Source organism: Sinocyclocheilus rhinocerous, unplaced genomic scaffold (assembly GCF_001515625.1).
Source record: "Sinocyclocheilus rhinocerous isolate Xijiao unplaced genomic scaffold, SAMN03320098_v1.1 scaffold30, whole genome shotgun sequence".
In the NCBI taxonomy this organism is placed as follows: Eukaryota; Metazoa; Chordata; class Actinopteri; order Cypriniformes; family Cyprinidae; genus Sinocyclocheilus; species Sinocyclocheilus rhinocerous.
Genome location: NW_015657838.1, coordinates 1,791,506 through 1,815,329, shown reverse-complemented (window position 1 = coordinate 1,815,329; position 23,824 = coordinate 1,791,506). Strand labels below are relative to the sequence as shown.

The following is a 23,824-nucleotide window of genomic DNA, read 5'->3' as shown; positions in this document are numbered from 1 at the left end:
TATATTATTTCAATTACATTTCGTATTTTTCTCATTAACTACAAAATGTCATGCCTTTGAAAAATAAAGAGAACAACAGAATGCGCTGCTTTAGCGCGTCTCGGTGTCCTTGAGCATCTTTCTGGCGCATGCCACAAACATCAACCACGGCGAATACTTGTCCTTTAAAAGGCTTCATTTAGATTATTTGACATTAAATGCATCATATAAGTCACTTTGGAATAAATCACAGTAGGCCTATGTATCATGATAAAAAAAGCGAGTTTACAGTCTGGAAATACTTTAGGCTATAGCAAATTATTTATCGGACCTCCTATCACTTTAAGAACCGCTGGTCTACACAGAAGAAAGACCTGTCTAGACTCTGCCCCGGTACGAGTTGTGTCGAGCCATTCATTAGTCTGTTTGATGAGAAAAATATGAAATGTAGTTGCAATAAAATGGGTAATTAATCCGTACAACTGCAGCAGTGGAGGACTATTATTCTGCTGCATGATACTGCAGAAGAACTGATGACGGCACGGTTTGATCTTCGGCTGACCAATCAGCAGAAAGGGGCGTTTAATTCCCGCCCACGTGTAGATTCAAGCTATTCAAGCTGTTTATTAATTTTTCCACCCATGAACGAAAAACGAAAATTTAAGCTGAATTCTAATTTTTCTAATTTTTCTACTTTCAATATTAAATCAAAAAACGAATGATCGAATGATACACGGATTTACACGGATTGATAATAATTTGTATTCTATAATATTTTCCTAATGAAGATTTTAATGGTTTGTTTATACTACAAACACTTTTTTCCATTTTTAGCACAGAATAAGGCAGAATATATATTTTATTATTTCTATCCACCTCATTTTTCCCGTAAGTGTGGGTGCAGCCATTTGTAATTTTTTGGGGTCTGGCTTCTGGTATCATCTGCTTCCAGCTATTGTAGCTGTACAAAACAGCTCGTTTTGCTGCTTGATATTGCAAACTGGTGTGTCATATTATTTTAATGTATTGTCTTAATTATGAACACACTGGTTTATAGTGCAAACAGTTTTACGGTTTACTGCACTTTGTTATTCTTCTCAATATTTCCCTACAGCAGCTAATGAAGCGGAAGTCTTGCACATTCACAGAAAACAACTTACTTCTGCATTGAAATATAAGGTGGATAGCCAACTGTAATAAATGCTATGTTATAGCACTGCATTATTCAGATGCTTTTTTTATTACCTGGAGATGACTTGAAAAACACACATAAACCATATATTATCGCAATCGTGTGTTTAATGTCTTCACATTTCATCAGTCAAAATGTTTCTTTTTATTCAGTTTAGCTACACCTGAGATTACTTTGATTACAGCGATAGCTGGATGCCTTTATCACTATTAGGGAATTCCTGGCAAATCATAATTACTTCTATGAGGCTGTTTTGTGACAGTATGAATGAAACACACTGCATGAGAGTGTTTACGCCTCTGTCCGGATCGCATCACTGTCTTTACTGGGTGTTTTTAGGGAATACTTGCATTTATTCACATGCGATTGGATATACTCACGTGCTGGACTGTCATGGTTTTGGCTATGCAGGACACTACTGAATGATGCGCATCAGAGAGGAATTAGAAGTGGGTATTCGCAATGCTGACTGATAAAGAAGTGGGTATATGCCGTATACCTGAGTATACCCTGCACTACACCACTGTTAGATGGTATTTTAATTTTGAGAACAGAAATGACAAAATCAACTAAATTAACAGTGTGTTGAAGTGCTTTAAAAAGTGTTAAGACATAAATTGTATTTTGGTGAAGAGTCATCTGAATGGTTTACAGTACACCCACATGAGATGAACACTGTACTCATAATAGTCTTCTATAAAAAGTGTTTTAATTGTATATGGTACAGGTCGACCCCTTAATGTAGCTTACATTATACCTACGGCCTCCATCATCCACTAGAACGCCACTCTCTCGTGAATGCGCATATGACAGTTAGTGGAAGCTAGAGATTACTGTATGTAAAGTTTTAAATATGGATATTTTTCTTACACAAGCGCATCGCTTCCCTTCAAAAGGCCTTTATTAACCCCAGGAGCCGTGTGGAGTAATTTTTATGATGAATGGGCACACTTTTTTGGGCTTCAAAATCTCGATAACCATTCACTGCCATTATACAGCTTAGAAAAGCCAGGATATTTTTTTATACAACTATTGCATTCGTCTGAAAGAAGAAAATCAGATACACCTAACTTGAGGGTGAGTAAATTATGGGGTAATTTTAATTTTTGGGTGAACTATCCCTTTAAAGTAACTGCAATCTTACCTGAAAACTATTACTGTGCTATTGTCACAACTTTCCAGGGTGACAACTAGCCTAGGTCGAGGGCTCTCCCCACGCCACCCCATGCCGGGTGTATTTTGTATTATATTTAAGTTCATGTTCAAAAAGGTGAATAAAATGCATTTCCTGATAATACATCTGAATATGTGGCAAGTCACTGTCATCAAATAAATAACTAAATAAACAATTAAATAAATAAGTAAAGTATGTATTCCTGTATTGCAGTATATCATACGAACAATATATATATATATATATATATATATATATATATATACATACATATAATATTGTATTATAAACTATAATAATATACATAAAATATAGCTACATTTCATAAAATGCATTTACTTTACATTCTATGATTTTTCCTTTGATCTTTCATATTTTGCTTGTCTATTTTTCCTCACACACATCACAATGGAATAGTAGTCAAAGTGATAATTTGAATACACAAATAATACAAGTGTATGACATCTGATCTAGCGGAAAAATTCATGTAAGCTTTGCATGAATGCTCAGCTAATTTAAAGAGAGACTGAGATATTGACTGACCTAATTGGCAGTGCTGGTACTGCATTGAAGAAAATCTTGTCTTGTGATCAGTCTTTTTAAAATTAAATTTTACTTGTGTGTAAAATTTCAGGCTACTACTCATGATGGTCCCAGAACAGACTTTACTCACGTAACATTGACATAAATCTATCACTGACTGCTCTTCTCGGTCAGGAATTAGTTCCATATTACACTGTGATTACTGAGAGAGATCACTGCTCAGTCTTGGATATTTGCTTTAATAATTTTTATAGGTAAATGTCTGTGCAAATCTATGCTCAAACAGGCATAACCTGCGAGGTCCACTTCTGTGTCAGCTTATAGGACTGTTGGCTTTACTTTTGTTCTTTCAACATGACTGCTCTTTGTTATTTCTGTTAACCCTCATGTGCGCCAGTCTGGTTGATCAGGTTTGTCCTGTAAACCTGTATAGCTAATAAACAGGTCACTTCAGACAGATAAGCATGCGTACCTCTTTTTTTTTATTAATTACACCATCATCATATTTGCTGAATGAATTCCAACACTTGTTACTAATTTTGAAGTGCTGATTCCAAAAAAAAAAAAATGTTTGCTGTAGCATGACACACTTTCTCAAAATATGATGAATTTTGTAGCATTTTTGCTTTCAGCAATAATTTGTAATGTGAAGAAGTCTTAAATTATCCCTTAATCACCAGAAAATATTAGGCATTTCAGCAAAATATGAATTTTGTAGCATTTTTGCTTTCAACAATAATTTGTAATGTGAAGAAGTCTTAAATTATCCCTTAATCACCAGAAAATATTAGGCATTTCAGCAAAATATGAATTTTGTAGCATTTTTGCTTTCAACAATAATTTGTAATGTGAAGAAGTCTTAAATTATCCCTTAATCACCAGAAAATATTAGGCATTTCAGCAAAATATGATGAATTTTGTAGCATTTTTGCTTTCAACAATAATTTGTAATGTGAAGAAGTCTTAAATTATCCCTTAATCACCAGAAAATATTAGGCATTTCAGCAAAATATGATGAATTTTGTAGCATTTTTGCTTTCAACAATAATTTGTAATGTGAAGAAGTCTTAAATTATCCCTTAATCACCAGAAAATATTAGGCATTTCAGCAAAATATGATGAATTTTGTAGCATTTTTGCTTTCAACAATAATTTGTAATGTGAAGAAGTCTTAAATTATCCCTTAATCACCAGAAAATATTAGGCATTTCAGCAAAATATGATGAATTTTGTAGCATTTTTGCTTTCAACAATAATTTGTAATGTGAAGAAGTCTTAAATTATCCCTTAATCACCAGAAAATATTAGACATTTCAGCAGAATTTCTTTTCAAGATGCAATGCTGTGTCATATGTAAAATATCCATCATTATATCAAAATATATTTGTTTTGTATAGTTATTATTTTACATACAGCTAAGTATGACACCCAAAACCTATTTCACATAAAATAAAGGTTTGCAACCTCTTTTGACCGAAAAAGTCACTTTGTCTGACTGACCACACACTCCAAATGAAGAATCAACCAGTCACAATGGACAGACGATATTTGTTATTTCATCAGAACACAACTTTAATCATTTTAGCAGTATAATCATACCTTCGAAAAGATCATAACTTGTGAGATTGTTTTATAAATTATTTCATCAAAGTTGCTTGTAAAAAAATTAAATAGGTTACTGAACTAAATCATCTATAATATTACAATATACCGGTAGTATATAATATATTTTTTTTCAGTAGTCATAGTCATAATGTTATCTCTATATGCCTTTAAACCTTCATCTTTTTATTCTTAAATTCATTGCTTTGCACATACCATCACACAGCATCACAGCCTGCAGGTGCCGAGGTTGTGACCAAGAGGACAGTTCTTGTGATGAAACCACTCCACTCTCAGTATCCATCTCAGCACAAACCAACCAATGATCTCTGACACTTACAAAAGAGGATTTAAAAAAGGACACCAACTCAGAACACAAGGAAACCTCCAAATCAAACAGAGACACACATTTTTTTAGCATTCTCGTAACGTATTTACAACAGAAAAACAACTGAGGTCGAGGGCTGCATAGGTCCACAGGATTCAGAAAAGAAAGTATTTCTGCTTGCTAAGTGATTACGCAGTGTGGAATACTACTTACTCAACTGGATCAGGATTTGGAAATGACCATAAAACATGTGCAAGCATAAAATACATCTTATACTAGGTTTGGTGGTGTTTAGCGATATTAGCAGGCATCTGTTACATTCAATCTCGTTGGTCGCTGAGACAAACTGTATAGTGATTGAATCCCAACAAACACAGAGAAACATGTTACAAATGTGACAAATCTGAACAACCACAACGCCGCTCTCCGTTTAGGAATATGTTTTAGTCAACACTTTGTGAATGGTGTCGTCTGAAGTACGTTTAGTGACTGATTGAACACTTGTTGCATTAAACCAAATATTTACGAGGCAAACCGAATGATTATATTGACATGAGTGTTGAAACTGACGTAACTCGAAATCCTTCCTGACTTGTGGAGTGTCACCCAAGTATATACACAAAGGATTTCCAAGTGAACAAGCATGTATGTTGTATACTTCTTAGCAAATTAATAATAGTGCTACGCCATTGCCATTAGCCCACCTCTCTCTAACTCATCTCTTATCCATCGTTCCTACACCGTCAGGCCCAGATGAAGAGGCTGAATTAGTTTTGTTTGGAGGGAATCATTTCTGATCCGTCTGCTGTTCCAGAGCAGGTGATCCGAGCTGAATGTCCAGGGTTATAAACCAACTAATAAGCTCTCGAGAGGGTATACTGTATCTCTCATTGCTTTCCTATAAGTATTCATTAGCGAAGTCCTCAGCACAGAATGCCGGACTGGCCTTTTACATCTCAAATGGGCCCATTGTGCCGTGACATATGGTCAAAATTTCCTGGTCAGGCTATTTTAACTGAAGCACATCATAAGCGTGGCATAGCATTGTGTACATATAGCACTAGTTATGGTGTTTCTGGTAACATATTCGTTTAATATGAAATAAATTAATGTATTAATAAAAAAAAAAAGACCAAAGGTTTTTTTTTTTCTTTTCTCTAGATAGGAGAAATGACAATATGGGCTGTATCGGAGCTGTATTGGTAAGGATATTACATTATTAAATCTTATTATCATTATTAAATCTTATTATCAGATTATTGATAAAACTCAGCAAGCCCAAATTCACAAAACAGCCAAGCTTTTTAGCATTCTGAGTACATTTAGTTGACAATTCTGAAATTTAAAAACAGTGGAATAAAAGGAGCTTCTTTCAGCATTTGACCAATCAGGTCAAATGCCTTTTTTATCAGCTAATCTGGACTGCATTAACAGTCTATTTCAGAAAACAAAAAAATCACTTTGTGTTTCTGACACCTCAAAAGGTCACCGCTAATGGTAGTTAAAACAGAAAAAGGGCAAATGGATTGATTTGTTCTCTTAAAATCAAAGTTATTAAATTTGCCTCAGAGTCAGTATTTAGAGTTTAATGGTATTGCATGTGATGGTCAGGGGCGATTCCAGGATTATCATTTTAGGGGGGCTCAGCCCCCAATGAGGCAACATCGTTTTATAATGTATATGCGTTCATATGTGCTTCATTTTCACTGGAGGAAACCTGTGGTTTGATGAGGGGTGAACGCAGTGAAAACTTAGGCTACAGTAGATGGGGAACCGATTGCTCCCCCATGATATTTTGTAAACTGTGTTTATGACAAAGAACTGCACAGATGCAGATATTATAACAATCTATTGATAAACACACACCTTGTCCTCTATTTCTCGCTCTGTGCCGCTGCGGTCTGCGGATTGAAAAAGAACGCGCTGAAAGACTGGGAGGGGCCGATCGAAGTCTGCCGCCATTTTCATATGAAGTTTAAAGGGGACTGAGGCGATCACGAATTCGTGTACAGTTTATGGAACTACTTGCAAAATTTTAGGGGGGCTAAGTAGTCATTTGGCCTAGCGACGCCCATGGTGATGGTAATACACATTAAGAGAAAATCAGCTTTTCAAATGTAGTCTAAAGGTGCGGTCACATTGGCAAAACTTAACAAAATTTCACAGACAGAGGTCTAGTGTAGCAATGCATTTAGCACTGTTTAATCAGAGGTCACTTCCAAACAAAGTAGCTTAATATTGGTAAATGCAATGAATTTGCATGCTCAATGTGTAATAAATCTAAACACGATGCAAATTTCAATACAAATTTACATTTGTACGAATTTATGAGTCTGTCAAATGTGAATCCGATGCAAATTTTGCCTAGGAAAAATGTTCCCTTCAAGCGAAATTCCAGATTGGACTAATTGACTACACTTTACCCACAGAATCTCACCGGACAAAGTAAATGTGACCACACCTTAATGCAAACAATCTACATATATGTACTGAGGCTGTCTAGAGAACTTAGTTCAAATCAAGGTTTCGTTTTGTGTTTGTGTCACTGCGACACAACCTCATTAGAGCATACCTGTAGAAAACAAAGAAAAACAAAACACAAAATAATATATCAGCCCTTAACTTTGCCTTTCCTCCACACAAAGAACCAGATTCCTCAGCCCAGCCACCTGAGACGGGCCTTCATTCTTCTATCAGGAGCTTCTTGATTGAGCTCCTCAATTTCCTGTTGATGTGACTATCTTAAGGTTTGCAACAAATGAACATCATTTTCACTGAGTTATTCATGCCACGTGAATCTCTACATGCAGGAGTGTTTGAATGTGTGTGGATGATGGGTAAGCCCTTTACTGTAATAAAGAACGATGGATCCTCTCTGTGTGATTGGGGTAATTTGTCTCGTAAGCTCTGATTGGCTGGGTTCATGCTGCCAAATAGCAATTTGGATGGTACTCGGAGTGAGAGCTTGTTTTCAGATTGTTTGGGTTTATTTCTTTAAAACTTTAGCAGGATAGTCTAAACTCTGGTTCTAACATGCATTTACAGAATATAGGGTAGAGAATATAATATCTTAATATAATATATAAAACACTAATGATGCTAAAACAGATTTGTGGACGTCATTTTGCAAATTGAGGGAATAAACAGAAGTCTGGATAATGTCTAACATCCCAACAAAGACCTTTTCAGTCGAGCACTTAAGCAAAGAAGGGACATTAATGTACCCTAACCTCCAAAGCTACTGACCTGACCTCACAGGAAATGACATCATACCAACAACAGAAATATCAGGCTACCCTGATAAGGTTACAGGATCTTAATGGGAGAATCTGAGTTTGAACCTGGGCTTTTTGTTGGGTGTCTTGTTATTTGTCTAGGCAGATTTGTCAATGGATAAACCGCAATAGATACCCTCGTAATGAATAGAGCAGCATTCAGAGAGTTTGTGATTACGAAGGGAAATGAGAAGAACATCTAAGTTGACACACGGATGCAAGCACAGGCACACATGCACACACACTCATCCATTCGCTCACATAGACACGCACTCAGTCTTGAATATTCACTTGGATATTGTACATTTAACTCATCCGTCTCTGCCAATCCTTCCTGCACAAAGACCCAAATGAAACAAAAAGAAACATGAATTAGATCCTGTAGTCATCTAGTGCAACAGAAATCCAAACCATAGACACAGTGTAAAAAACATGGTGCGAGAGAACACTATCCCCCTAGAAGCCTCTTTCAACAAAGGCTACGGTGTTGTCCCTTGTTCTTGTTGCTTGATTGGATTCGTCCAGTGTTTGTTTAGCTTCGTCAGTTTGCTTGGTTTGTTTTGATTGCATGTCCTCAGTCTCAGTCCCAGCAAGTTCCCCCACGGTCCGCCACGTAACGTCACGAATCGGCACTGTAACCGTGTCGGTGGCTATTCCGTCATTCCTCATTGGAGGAGCTGGAGGTGAGGTTGAACCCAGTGGGATTGTGGGATGCTGTGAGAGTGGCAACAGTATGAAGGAGGACGAGGACCAGCAGGCAGAGTTTGAGTCTGCTGTTGCACAGTCTAGAGGCCGCTGACGAGGTCAGGGATGTCCCGTGCTGACACGACGGGTGAGTTCTTTTGAGAGTGCCTTTGGAGCTGTTGTCCGCCCTGCTGTCCCATCGGACATCGCAGCACTCTGTCTCTGCGTCTGAGGGGTTGTCCTCTCGGAGCCCTGGGCCGACAAAAGACATAAGTTAAGGGTGATGATAAATGTTCACTACTAAGTAAAAAACCTTTCAAAATCAATTTCTTGTAAAATGTACTATTTGTTCATGTTGTTTTTGTATGGTTTGGAAAATCTTTAGGTATGGGTCGGATTAAGGGATCTGAAATATGGTCATGCAGAATAAAGCATTAATATGTGCTAATAAACAATATGCTAGTAATACACATGCAAATAAGCAACTAGTTAATAGTGAGAATTGGTCCCTATTGGTCTTAATGACTAATTTTGGAAGTTTTTAAATATATTTTTAAATATTTTTTTTCTTTACAAATCATGAATTATTAATTGTGAGTGTACAACATCTTAATTAATTTTAGAAAAAATTTTTAATGTATTTTTCAAGGTATTTTTTCTTCATAAATCTTACATTTTTAATTGTGAGTGTACACATCTTAGTGATTATTTTTCTTTAGAAATGTAAATCTATTTTTCAATGTAAAACTTTTTTCTCTTTACAAATAATGATTTTTTTAACTGCGAGTGTACACATATTAACAATTAATTTAGGAAAAAAGTTTTCAATTACTTTTCAAGGTATTTTTTTTCTTTACAAATCATGAATTATTAATTTTGAGTGTACACATCTTGATTATTTTAGAACAAAAAGTCCTTTTTTTTTTCAAAGCATGAATTATTAATTGTGAGTGTACACATTAATGTGTAAATTTGAAAAAAAAGAGAAAAAGTTTTGTAATCTATTTTTCAAGGTGACACATGACATGACATTCTACACTCTAAACTAACCTTATCTTGTCATAAATAGGTCAAATTATGTGATATTTTAAGAGACTTGTTGACCTTGACACAATCATGCATATGATATTATTGCTTATGTTTTTTGATTACTCTCTCCTACTTCTGCATGTTGGTGTGATCACCTGGCTTTGTTGATATTAAAGGGATAGTTCACCCAAGAATTTAAATTCAGCATTCATTTGCACAACCATGTCGTTCCAAACCCATATGACTTTCATCCTTCTGTGTAACATAAAGAAATATATTTTGAAGAATATTGGTAACCAAACAGTTTCAGTTTCCATTGACTTCCACTGCTTTGTTTTTGTTTAGAAGTCAATGGGAACCACACATGTTTGGTTACCAACATTCTTCAAAATATTTTTTATGTTTAACAGAAGAGAGAAACTCATACAGGTTTGGAATGACACCAGGATTCAGGACTATCCCTTTAATCAGCAATTCAATGTAATTGTTAAAATAGATGGATGGATATATATATATATATATATATATAGATAGATAGATAGATAGACAGGTAGATTTTAATTTAGGCGTGAACTGTTCCTTTAATATGGTCCAATATGTCCTTCTACTTTTCCACTTGATCTTGCCGCACATAAATCATTGATGACAGGTGTTTTTGGTCATGTTGTGATGATTATGGAGGCATATGGTGGTGTAAAGTTAAGCACTGCAAGACAAGTCTGTGTTAAGGGGGGATACTTAAAGCAATTAAAGGGCAGGTAATTACAGTGTGACCACTCAGCCTAGCCTGCAGGCCATTGAGAGGCCAAAGCACTCATTCACATGCACCACTCAGCATGCACCCTCTGAGAATAGGAGAGGAGCATATCCTGACAAACACTGTTTAGGGCATTTGAGTACACCAGCCCTATTCTTAACATGCAGAGCAGAAAAAAAAAGCTATTTAATGCCCTTTGTATTCATACTCATGATCAGCAAAATTATTCAAATCAAATGGATAATTTAAAGATAAAAGTATTTATTCAACCACTGAGTCAACTCAAATTTTGTGCAAATATGAAACGATCATGCTCATTCATCCAATAAAAGTGTAAAGCAGAAAGAAGAGGGAAGAATTTTACTTCCAGTTTCAGCCACAAGGTGGCAACAGAGACCAAGTGTGTACTCAAATCAGCAACGCCAATGGAAAATGCTGCCTACTCGGGCAATAGATGGTCCAAATCCAATGTTTGCATAACATCCTGTCTACTGTGATGCCTTCATTTGGTTGTATCCTTCGCCGTCTATGACATCCCACATTTCTGTGTGTGTGGTTGGGTGGTTAGTAAAAGGAATGAAAATGCCATTTTGTCATTGGTTTTTCAATTTATGACTTAATTTCTACTGAGAAATAACCACTGTAGTCATTATATGTCTCCAAAGTTCATTTGAATTTATTCTATTCCATCAGACGTGACATTTTGGTGCAGTGTAAGCCGGTCTGAAATCAGTTTTCTTAAAAGGTGACCTCATACCAAAACACTGTCTACCTCAATGACAATGAAAAAATGTGTTGCTGATATTGCTGTAGTCCCCTCCTCTTTCGTATGTGTATGTACATATGTGTATGCATGTATGTATGTATCTTTGTGTGTGTGTGTATATATATATATATATATATATACACACACAGTATATATAAACTAAAACCATAAAAAAAAACTATTAAAAAAAAGCTTATTTTATTTCAGCTACACAACATTTCTCACTTTCATTTAGTTCAAGTTGAAGTATTAAAATAACAAACTGAAACTATCAACAAATTATAATGGTATATTATTGATACTAAAACAACACTGTTATGCATGTGCTTGAATACATATATATGTATATAAAAAACATATTTCTTTTTTATTGTTTTTTTCCCAAATTTTTAAAGTTTAAATTTTATTTTATTCTATATAACTTTAGTATATTTTATATGGACTAGTTATGTTAACAGATAACTTTTTTTTTTTTTTTAATATGTGAAATACACACTAAAGACAGGTAAAAACCTTTATAAATATAACATAAAAACAGTTTTAAAAAGTTATTTTATTCTATTCTATTTTATTTATTTAATCTAGTTTTATTTCCTGTTTAATTCATTGACAGCCTGGGCAGTGAAGCAGTTGCCATTATTGGTTTCGGTCACAGCTAATGATTCAGTCTTCTCAAGAAGAGGAAACCACTGGTGATTTGTTTGTATGAGAAAAGGTCAAAGTGCCCACCTGTGCATATAAAACTGGGGCTTCCTCCGTAGATGAGCTCATCATTGTCAGGCAATATGAAGGGACACCTCTGCTGGACCTCCAGGCAGTACTTCCTGCAGGGGATCCTGTTGCTGCAGTGCATCTGTGTGGTGTGGAAGAACTGGGCACAGAGCCAGTGTTTGTAGACAGTCTGTGCAGAGAGAAAAGTACAGAAGGAGAGCTGTTAAAGCTTCAGTCTGGGCGTCCATTGCAATTGATTCCATCATCAGTAACACGGTAACAGTCATCGCTTATGCTTTCCCACCTATGTATCTCGGCAACCTTGCAGCCTTCTTCCTCTTCATCATTTTATCTGTCACTTACAGAATCAAACGTTGCTCCGTTGTTTTATGTTGCATTATGTATATTTTATGTACACAGATCTTATGCATATATAAAACCAGATTCAGCATCACTGTCTATTAGTATTAATAGGCTGAAAACCTTTCATTTACAAACACCATGCTCTCACTGCTCTCTAACTCTATACTCTTAGTCTTACCTCACTGGATTATATTTTTCTTCCTTCAAAGGAATTTTAGGAGAAACATCTAAGAATGTGCTATATTTTTGTTAAAATATATGTTTGTATCACAGCTTAATGTACAGATAAAACATGTATGTATGTATATATATATCCCTATGCAAAAATATTGCTGTTTTCTTTTTGAGTATCCATACTAGTAACTTGCAGCTTAACTACCATAGTACAATGCATTGTTGGAGAAATTAACTATTCACAACTGTTTCCCGAAACCCTAGTTACTTTGTCGCACCTCCATCATTTGAACCACATTAGTTCAACAACAACAAAAAAAAAGAGTTAATGTCAGAATATTGCTGTTATGGTTAGTTAGGGTTTGTTTAATTTCCAGATGTTTGATTAAATCAAAGGTTCCCTCACAATGCACACTCCGGGTTCCCCGGGTACTATTCGCACATAAGTAGGCCTACTCTTCAAAAATGGCACTTTTATTCTTATGACAAACTAAAAGATGTAGAATTAAATTTGTATGTATGTTAAAATAAATATATAGGCTGTATTGCATGTTAGCTTGCTTGTTTTGCTCAATAACATGATCTATTTAAGTTCAGATGTGGTTAGAAGCATATAGTTTATACATAGTAATTACTAATTTCACATAATTTTGCGATAATGAATGCTTTAGGGAAATGCCCGATGCATGCAACACTGGCTCAACCAATATTGTGTAGAGGTTGTTCAACAGGGCTCTGTTTGTGGCCCGTTATACATTTGTAACACCACGGCAGGCATTAAATTGGATAAATAACCATGTAAACAAGCAGTTTTGTTTTGTTTAGAACCAAAACCTCCACTTTTTCTCATGGACAAACAAAAACGTGCCCAGTCAAACAAGAGGAAGACATCAAATTAAACCCATTTGCTTTGACAGTTTCCTTAATGTACAAAATAATATCCTACCCACTGTTAAAAGACTGAATGAATGGACTGTAATGCATTAACAGTGCTTCAATGAAAGACTGAGGAGAATCTCTGGCAAGTTTTCCAGCAGCCATTAGTTACAGCTGAGAGAGAATGACAAAAGCACAGTGAAACAAGTTCAAACAAACATAAACACCTTCTATCCCGCATCAAATATCAAAACCATTCTGCGAGCCACAATGGACCTGATACGTCGCTGTCAGCAGGCAGAAGAGTGCAGGCAGGTCCTCAACTCCATCTACAACAACAGCTCAGGCAATTATGAGTGCAATGAATCACTGTCTTCGCCTTAAGCACAGCGCCTTGCCCGCACACAGCTGTACATCATGTCATGCCACCATCCCCAATTAAATATTTATGTGGCGTCACTCGTGTAAACTCTTTAAAAAGCACATTTCCTTCCTCGGCCTTCATCCTCTACCGCTTTGGTTTGCCTGTAAGTGCTTATTAGATTTGCAGAGAGCAAACCTCTCAGTGGGTGTTTGCTAATGCCTGTTCATATAATGAATCCCTCCTGAGACAGAGGTAAAGCAGACGTTTGTGGAGGATGACAGATCACAAAGAGGAGTACAGCAACCTCCTGTCTTCTCCCCGAGCCATTTCAGGCAGGTCTGATTGACATGCAAGACAAACAGCTTTTCTGAGGTGAAATAAGCTTTTGTAGGAGTTACCTGAGGACATTGCGATGCTCTCGAGTCAGCATTAGGTTTGACCAATAATAAACCTTAGCCAGGTTAGACGCCATATTGAATTTTCACACACTGTATAAAGGTCCAAAATCACATAATTTTCACAACTCACAAATTTTTAAAATCTGTTTTATGGAGATTTTTTTCTACTGATTTTTTCCCCCCTGAAAATACATTTCATCAGCTGAACAATTGATATGTTCTTAAACAACAGTACAATCCATTAAATGCACTGTACTTACACCCCTCACAACCTTTATTCAGCCTTGTTTTCATTCCTGTCAAAAATTAAATATGCCACTACCCTGGCTCAGGTCTATAGAGGCAGAACAAAGCAGTGGATGACTGTATTACACATCAAAGATGTCCATACTGCATCAATATTGTTTTCACAGAACCATATAGCATGTTTGATTATTAGCGTAAATCTTTTTTTACCCCAAATACCATACTTTTACATAGTCTTTCGTTACTGAAAAACTGTTGCTTTAATTACCTTGAACAAAACTGAAAAACATTAACAAGACCTTAGCCTCTAAATATAGTCAATATGTTTACTGATTTTTATTTGCTACATAAATGTACACAATGTAAAAAAAAAAAAATATATATATATATATATTAGATCGAATTAGTGCAGAATCAACTTTGCGTTGCTGTAAGGACCAGCCAAATCCACAAAGCTAGATCAGCCAAATTTCATATGCATAGTCCACGCAGTTGTTAAGTTGTGCTATCTAGTGGTTTAAAGGAAAATGAAAACAAATGTGTCTTTTATTGCGGTCTGCCTTTAGCCCCGTTGTACCGTATATTTTTTGTTATTGAATTATTTATTGGCTATCTTTATGATCACCATTTCACCTGCTTTGGATGGATTCCATAAAATACTGCCATTATTACCAATGCTTCTATTATTTGCAAACTCACAGAAAATGGAAATGTATGCCAGAAGTTTGCCACAATGACACTAGTATTTCTACAGTACTGATTGCAAATACCTACTCAGTTCACAACCTGCACAATGTCTGACTAATATGCATCTGCTTTTGAAAGCTCCAATCTGTATTAGCATGCATACTCCATGATGAATCCAATCTTAATTCACTGCATTTCTTTGTTTTACTGTATACTGTGTTTGAATAATTATTGGAAAAAAAATAAAGCTGTTAATTTAATGAATATAGGAGTGTGTTCAATTCGTTTTTTTGCTGTGGTGACGAAATTGGTGACAATCCTGACAAACTCAGTGCTGAATGATTGGTGAAGTGTTGTGACAGTAACAGACAGTCTTAGAAAAAGTGGAGCAGTGCAGTGTGATGATAGCTTCACACATACACCTGACCCAGTCACGATCACTTAAGATGGGCACACACACATTCTCGTGTGCACGTGGCACACATGAGCAGTGCCCTGGAGACTGTGAGTGTGGCGACGTGCTGGTGGCATTTGGAGCTGGCACATGATAACATTAATCCAGAGCTCATTTGCAGTGCTACAGTGTGGCAGGCCTGCTCAGACTGACAGAGAGAGAGGAGCTAATTCCTGCAGATCTGCAGAGACTGAGCATTTTACACACATGGAGCCTTCAACATGTGAATGCCACATTCTTCATCTGGACTCTTAATTTGTCCAGTCAACACTAATTGTTGCTGTTGAAGTCCTTACATGTTGGTATTGGCCTTATATGATCAATACATCCAAAACAACCAACCGCAACACAGTAAGAAGAATAACAAGACTTTCATAAGAAATGGCAAATGTTCAGACACAAACTATAGTCAATTAAAACGTTCTTTTTTTTTTCTTAGAATAAATATCACTATACTTCTTCCCCTGTTGATTAATCAGTACATTAGGACAATTGTTTTGTATTACCTCATATGTTTGAATATGCAAATGAGGGATTTTCTAATTAAATATGCACTGATTTGCATACACTTCCAAAACAGAAATCTGAACATTGGACAAAGCTATGTTCAAAAATGTTTCATTTGTTGACCTATTAAAGCACTCCAAAAATCTGAATATCAAAAAATCAAAATAATATTTTGAACAGCCAGGGAAAAACAAAAACAAACAACAACTCTATTTTTCAGAAAACAATGTTTTAGAAATCAGGCGAAAGATACATGAACAAACCACTCTGTTAAAACCTTCAGAATATTGATAGGAGTAAACATGAAAGCAAGTACTACTGAAAGGATGATTTCTGGCTCTGTTTGTTAAATAAATAAATCAAAATAAATAAATACGTAATAATAATAAACTAATTTTGAGAAAACTGCCTTTAAAGATATGTAATGTGATTGAAATATACAGACACAAATAGATAAAGTTAAATAAAATAAACACTTAAATGTCTATTTTTGATGTTTTCATTCACTAGTATGAAAGACTATGACATGTTAGGAATGCAAAATAACCCAGAATCTTAAAATTGACGTATTACATTTTTTTGTATAAAAAAAAAAAGAAACTATGATTTTGCCTGTAGCGTCTTGCCTTAATCACCAAAACCAGTTTCTAAATTATAGACAATGAAGCAAATACAATATTTTTCCTCAGTTTTGTCAGCTGCTGAGCTTGACATTTATCAAGCTATAAAGATAACATCCCTTTGTCGTTATGACAGCGAATATGTCATTATAATTAATATAATTTTTTTTCTTTTCACAAACTAATGGGACGTTTTACTCAAAACACTAGGGTTTATTATGAGGAGGATTCGTTCAGGACCACGGCTAAAAATGCAAGTGCAAACCGCACTTCTAAATCTAGGCGTGATGGGGGAAAACAGGGCAGGAGCACAGACGAAATCAAGGGCAGTTTCTGATGCAGGCTTCGTCACTTCTTCGCTCTGAGGCTGCAGCAGACAGAGGATGGTGTGATCTCATTAGTATGAAGAGCGGAGGGAGTGTTGGCAGAGGAGCTCTGAGAATCAGCCGGCTGCTATACTGTCTCTGCCCTACTTACCTAAACCCTCAGCTGCCTGCACAGGGACCTGCCTGAACCTGCTACATCTAACACTGCTTCTGCTCACATGATAAATGACCATGATGCCTCAGACGGCACAGCATGTGAGGAAGCTCGAGAGAGGAACATTTCCATCTTAAATAAGCAGGCTTTGCCCTTCCTTTCCCTACAGTATATTTATCTTGCATTACAGAGGGATCCAAAAGTCTGAGACAGCTAGTGAAAACAAACTTCTGTTTTAACATTTTTATTATTTAACATAAATAACAGTACAAGAAAATGTAAAACTTAACACAAATGTTGCAGTGTTATTTGCACTCAGCAGCACTCAGGCTGCGTAAGTGTGTAAAACAGTGTTGTTCTTGTTAACTAAAGTTATTTAAAATAATTTAGTATTAATTAGGACTTGAAATAAAATATAAACATTAGATTAAAAACTTAAACTTAAAAAAACTCAAATGAAAATGTAAAAAGAAATGTTTTTCAAGAAATGACTTGACAGCTAACTAAAATAGGTTTAAGTTGAAGTAAATCAAAGCTAAATAGAAATATTACAAAAAACAACAACAACAAAAAAAAATCATAAAATTACTAAACCTAAAATTAAATTTTAAATTGAAAATATAAAAAACCTAAATGAAAAATGCCATGTCAATTGCTGAAATAAAATAAGTTTAAGCGGAAGCAAATTAAAGCTAAATAGAAATATCACAAACAAATAACAAAAATGACAAAATCACATAACAAAATTGATAAAACAAACTTAACACTTAAACTTAAAGCAAACTTAAATGAAAATTAGAAACAATGCCTTGGCAACTAAGTAAAATAAATAAGTTTAAGTTGAATTAAATGAAAGCTAAAAAGAAATATTCCAAAATTAATAGAATACTAAAATCACATATAATTACTAAAACTAAAATAAACCCCAAAGTAAAAAAATATTTAAAAACATGAACAAATATTAGAAAAGATGGCATGGCAACTGAAATCAAATAAGTTTAAGTTGAATACTTAATATTAAAACAAACAAAAATTAAAGCTTAAAATGAAAATATAAAAATCAAATATAATTAAGAATATGAATACATACTAAAATAGAATATAAATAATAATGTCAGACTTTGTTCCGTGTTTTGTATAAGTTTTGCTCCCCATGTGCCCTCCTTGCCCATATTTGGTTAGTTTCCTGTTCCTGTCCTGATTATGTTGATTTAATTCCAGGTGTTCCCCGTTTATTTCCATTGATCCCAGGTGTGTCTAGTCATCCCCTTGACTTGTCATGTGTTTAAATAGTGTTCCCTGTTTTTAGTTCAGCGTCCGGTATTGTTTATGTCTACATGTGCTACGTGAGTTTTCCTTGTTATAATTAAAATTCTCTGGATTGATGTACTCCCCATCTCCCTCCTTTCCTTGTTCGGCACTCCACTCAGTAGAGCAACCGTGACAGAATACCGGACCTAAAAAAGATGACTGCAGCTGAGGACGCTCTGTGGGGTTTGCGGCAAGGCGGTCTGAGGTTGGAGGGATATGTGGAGGGTTTTCTCGAGCTTTCTAACAGGGTGAGCTGGCATGATGCCGCTTTAGGTGCGTGCTTCCTGCTGGGGTTGGATGATGAGATAATCCGCTGCGATCTTCCTATGTGTGATTTCCCCCAGATCGAGCTGATTAATCTCGTGCTGTTCTTAAATGGTTCAGATTTCAAAGTTGAAGAAGTAAAGAAACTCGAAAAGTAAAACTCAAAGTAAAAAAAACCCAAGCCTCGTCATCCAACTCCTGCTGGAACGTGCCGCGTCTCCCCAGCGCCACCCCACGCCGAGAACCTCCACACAGTTCCTGAGTTTAGCCCACGTAGGGCTCCAGTTCCTGAGTTTAGCCCACGGAGGGCTCCTGTTCCTGAGTTTAGCCCACGGAGGCCTACTGTTCCTGAGTTTAGTCCAAGAAGGGCTCCTGTTCCTGAATTAGGCCCAGAGAGGGTCGCGGTCCCCATGTCTAACCCACGGAGGGCATCGGAGCCCGTAATTTTCCCCAAGGGGTAGTAGGGCCCCAGCCATAGAGGCGGGGGCTGGGGCCGCGGCCTCTGAGGCTGCTCCGCCATGGCCGCCTGAGTTCCCTGCTCCGCCATGGCCTCCAAATCTGCCTGCTCTGCCATGGTCGCCTGAGTTCACTGCTCCGCCATGGCCTCCGAGTCTGCCAGATCCGCCATGGCGCCCTGAACTGCCAGATCCGCCATGGCGCCTCAAACTGCCAGGTCCGCCATGGGTCCCGGAACGGGCGCCGCTCTGGAGGCCTTCCGTCCGTTAACCCTGTTCCTGGAGGCCTCCAGAGCGCCCACCCCCCTCCCCAGGATGTTATACGGCGTGGGGCGCGCCTTCCGGGTGGGGGCAGTCATGTCAGACTTTGTTTTGTGTGTATTTCGCTCCCCATGTGCCCTCCTTGCCCATATTTGGTTAGTTTCCTGTTCCTGTCCTGATTATGTTGATTTAATTCCAGGTGTTCCCCGTTCATTTCCATTGATCCCAGGTTTGTCTAGTCATCCCCTCGTCTTGTCATGTGTTTAAATAGTGTTCCCTGTTTTTAGTTCAGCGTCTGGTATTGTTTATGTCTACATGTGCTACATGAGTTTTCCTTGTTCCTTGTTATAATTAAGATTCTCTGGATTGATGTACTCCCCCCGTCTACCTCCGTTCCTTGCTCCGCACTCCACTCAGTAGTGCAACCGTGACAAATAACACTGGTGTAAAACCTCCAGCATGATTTGAGAAATTTCGTTTCTTTCTTTCGCCCTCTCTTTCCTTCTCTTTATCTTTCGCCTCCCCCTAATCACTCTTCCCTTTCACTCGTCACTTTTAATCTGACAGTGTGTGTTTAACTTTCCATTCTCGGGCATTAGCCAAAGCTGTCCTGGAGGACTGCATTATTCCATTATGAGTAGGCTAATAACATTGTAATTGACGAAAGGCCTTTCTGCAGTCTCAGTATTGGTTTTTAAAAGCCTCGATTGCCTTGTCAGTGCCTTTGTTTTATTTGCCTCTTCCTCTGAAGCCCTGACCAGAAGACACTGCTCAAACCTCAAATTAAACTCTCTTCACCTCAGTCACTTCCTTTTCTTCTGACAGCTATCAGACCCTCCCTTAAAAACCTTTGCAGTTAAATCGAAGCTCATACAGGAACAGAGGTAGAACTAGCCACAGCGTACTTTCAATTAGCTTTTTAAAAAAAAAGCTCATGTAATAGTGACGTGACATGTGGCCAAGTATGGTGACCCATACTCGGAATTAGTGCTCTGCATTTATCCCATCCAAAGTGCACACACACTGTGAACACACACCCGGAGCAATGGGCAGCCATTTTTTTGCTGCGGCGCCCGGGGAGCAGTTGGGGGTTCGAAGGTGGGAGAGAGCACTGTACATTCCCTCCCCCCACCTACAATCCCTGCCGGTACGAGACTCGAACCCGCAACCTTTGGGTTACGAGTCCGACTCGCTAACCATTAGGCCACGACTTCCCCACAATAATACCATGGTGATTTACTCTCTAAAGCACCACTGCGACTGGATCATTGAGAATTTGAGAACTTAAGAAATTGCTTAAGATCAATTCTAAGAAGTTCGTAAGAATTGCAGTTCTTGAAAAAAATCTTCCCAAATATATTATTTTAAAAACCTCTTGCCTTCAGAGATTTAAGTTGAAAGCTACCCTAACTTTAAAAGCTTATTTATGAAGATTTTTAAGAACTTTTTTTTTTTTCAAGTTTTGTCTTTAGAACAATCTAACATTTTTAAGAAATGTTTTTGGTTATACTGAATATTGTTAACTTTATTCTTAAGCTAGAAAATAAGATTATTTTCAGGAATTCAAATTATTTTCAAGTTTTGTCTTTAGAACAATTAAAAAAAGATACAATTATTAGGAAATGTGTTTGGGAATACAGCATATTCTTAAGCTAGAAAATAAGAAGAAAATAGGTGTTAAGAAGATGCAATTTATTCATCTTTTTATGAATGATTCATTCAGGCTGCTTTTTTAACCAAATGAACCAATTCATTGAAAGTTTCTGCCTCATATGAAAGATTCATAATCATACATCGCTACACATGATTATGCAATGGAAAGTATTCATTCTTGGGTGAACTGTCCCTCTAACAAAGCAAAACTAAAATCTATCCAATTACCCTGTTGGTTTGGGAATCACCTTATTTTTTAACGACATCTGTGTCATAGTGAAGAGCCGTCCTGAGATTACAGTGACTGAACCCTCCAGAGGACATGAGGAGGTCAGAGGTCAGAGGCTGCCAGCGTCCCCTGTGATTGAGGGGGTAAACGAATACAAGGCAGGTCAAAGAGCAGTCCACACATTTACCGCAGCAGGAGCGCATTACAACACGGCCCAGGTCATGGGTCGCTCCGCAATCTTCAGTCCTACATTCAGCCACACACAAAACCAGAGCCAGTTTAATCAGTAGGAGTTGGAGGAGAGACAAATTTGAGGAGGAGTGGTGCAAATACAGCATTTCAGCATATGAAAACCAAGCCAGCATGGGAGAAGTTTGCTTGAAATTAAGCAAGACTCAGAAATCAATATCCATTTTTAAAGCTTTTTTAAAAATGTATATCCGTGCAACAGCAGAACTATAATTTGTGTTTTTAAAGTGACTTGCATTGCATTTAAGCTACAGTATACATTTTTAGCAGATCATGCATTCCCTGGGAATCGAACCCATGACCTTACGTTGCTAGCACTGTTTGAACACTGTCAGGAAAAATGTGGAGCTCATGGCATAATGTGCTGAAAAAATGGTGTAACTTAATTATTTTATTAATTTATTAATTTTTTCAGAGATGCTCAATCCTATTGAAGCTAGTTTACACCATGGCATGAATGAATGAATGAATGAATGAATGAAAAATAAAGGAAATTTCTTTTAAATCTTTTTTATCTTTCAGACTTTTTTTCCCCTCACAACTTTTTTTCTTAGAACTGCAAGATGTTAACTCATAATTCAGATTTTCAGATTCTGATCATTTTTTCCCCTTGAAATTTCAAGTTTACATCTCACAATTCTGACTATTTACATCTTGTTTTTCCCCCACCATAGAATAAAAAAAATAAATAAAAAAAGGTAATTGCAACTTCTCACAATTGACTTTTTTTGAGTTTATAACTCAAAATTCTAAGTTTATACCTCACAATTCTGACTTGTGAGATAAAAAATGTCACGATTATTGAATTCTTAATTTTTTTCATCTCGTGATGGAAACAAGCAAGTTATACAGGTGTGAAATTAAGTGAGGTTGAGTACATGATACTCGTGCAACATCAGAACTATAATTTGTGCAGACTGAAGCCCTGCAATTCATGAAATATGAAGCATGTAGCAATTAAACTATTGTTATTACAGTTTAAAAATGCATTCATTCTCCTAGCTCTGCTATAAGATTACAAATCACCATAGTCAGCCTAAATAAACAAAGCCTAGTTTCACTGGAGATGCACAAAACAACACTAGCTAATTAGGATCTGACTGGGGCTCACAGCACAAAGTACATTTCCGAACCGTCAAACCGAATATCCGCAATAAAAAAGAGCAATGTTTTTGAACAAACAATCCCAACAAGACAAACATAGTTCTAGTAGTCATAAAAATTAGCATAACACAACTGCACAGAGACTGTTGTTGAAGTCTTCACTAACAGTACATTACGTGTGTTGAGTGATAACAGATATGTACAGGCTAATAATGGTTGTTATTCAGCCAGCAGAACTGGCGTGCTAAGCAACAGTAATTTTAGACTAAACAAAGCGGGTGGATGCAGGGGTTGGCTAGGCAACCCTCATTCCTCATTACGGCTCCAGATAACACCCTGCCCTAAACAAACTGCACACGGTAGTAGGTGCAAGGAGAAAGATTAGCTTTGTGTTGCTCTCGCAGTGCACAGCAATAACAGTCAGCTGGGAACTGGGAGGGGGTTGTGGAGATTTGTCGAGTGACTGAAGTCACACAAAGCCAGTGCTTCACCTGCAGTACACGACACGCTGAGGAAACGAGATGATGGAGCCCTTTCTGCTTCCCACAGTCTGTCTGATAATAAATAAAGCCTTTTGATATGGCATGCCCATGCCATGTAAATATCATTATCAACAGGCAGGCCTTATTACATACTGCACAGCTTATTAAATATTAAAAACACAACTCAGACCAAATCATATTCAGCCAGAGTTAAGTGAAGTGGGCACCTCTCTGTATGCTAACACAAAAAAAAAGAAAAAGAGAGATGGCGTGAAAATAAGCATTTATTTCACACTAATTCATACATCCCAGCATTGCTAGATCTCAAAAAAAAAAAAAAAAAAAAACAAGACAAAAAACAGCAAACTGGTTTTAATAAAAGAAATCGCATATAGCCTTGATTACTATTCCTAATTCCTATAAAAAGCCGAAAAATATTTTTTTTTGAAAATATTTTTTTGAATTTCATTTATCTGGCTTGGAATAGAACAGCACACATCTTAAATTTTTATTTTTATATATATATATATATATATATATATTAATAAATAAATATAATTAAAAGAAATTAAAAGTAAAGAAAAAAAAAATACATGTCCATGCATTG

General features: G+C 36.6%; 1 protein-coding gene across 1 annotated transcript in view; it reads right to left on the bottom strand.

The window, feature by feature from the left end:
- Window positions 1-7,312: 7,312 nt before the first annotated feature.
- The window catches only part of LOC107721616 (transmembrane protein FAM155A-like), a 154,414-nt gene continuing 137,902 nt past the window's right edge, over window positions 7,313-23,824 (bottom strand). Inside the window, exons 2-3 of the mRNA XM_016529722.1 lie at window positions 12,059-12,230; window positions 7,313-9,029 (exon numbers count right to left, since the gene is read on the bottom strand). Coding sequence (XP_016385208.1) covers window positions 8,752-9,029; window positions 12,059-12,230 — 450 coding nt within the window. The 3' untranslated portion in view covers window positions 7,313-8,751. The remainder of the gene's footprint in view (window positions 9,030-12,058; window positions 12,231-23,824) is intronic.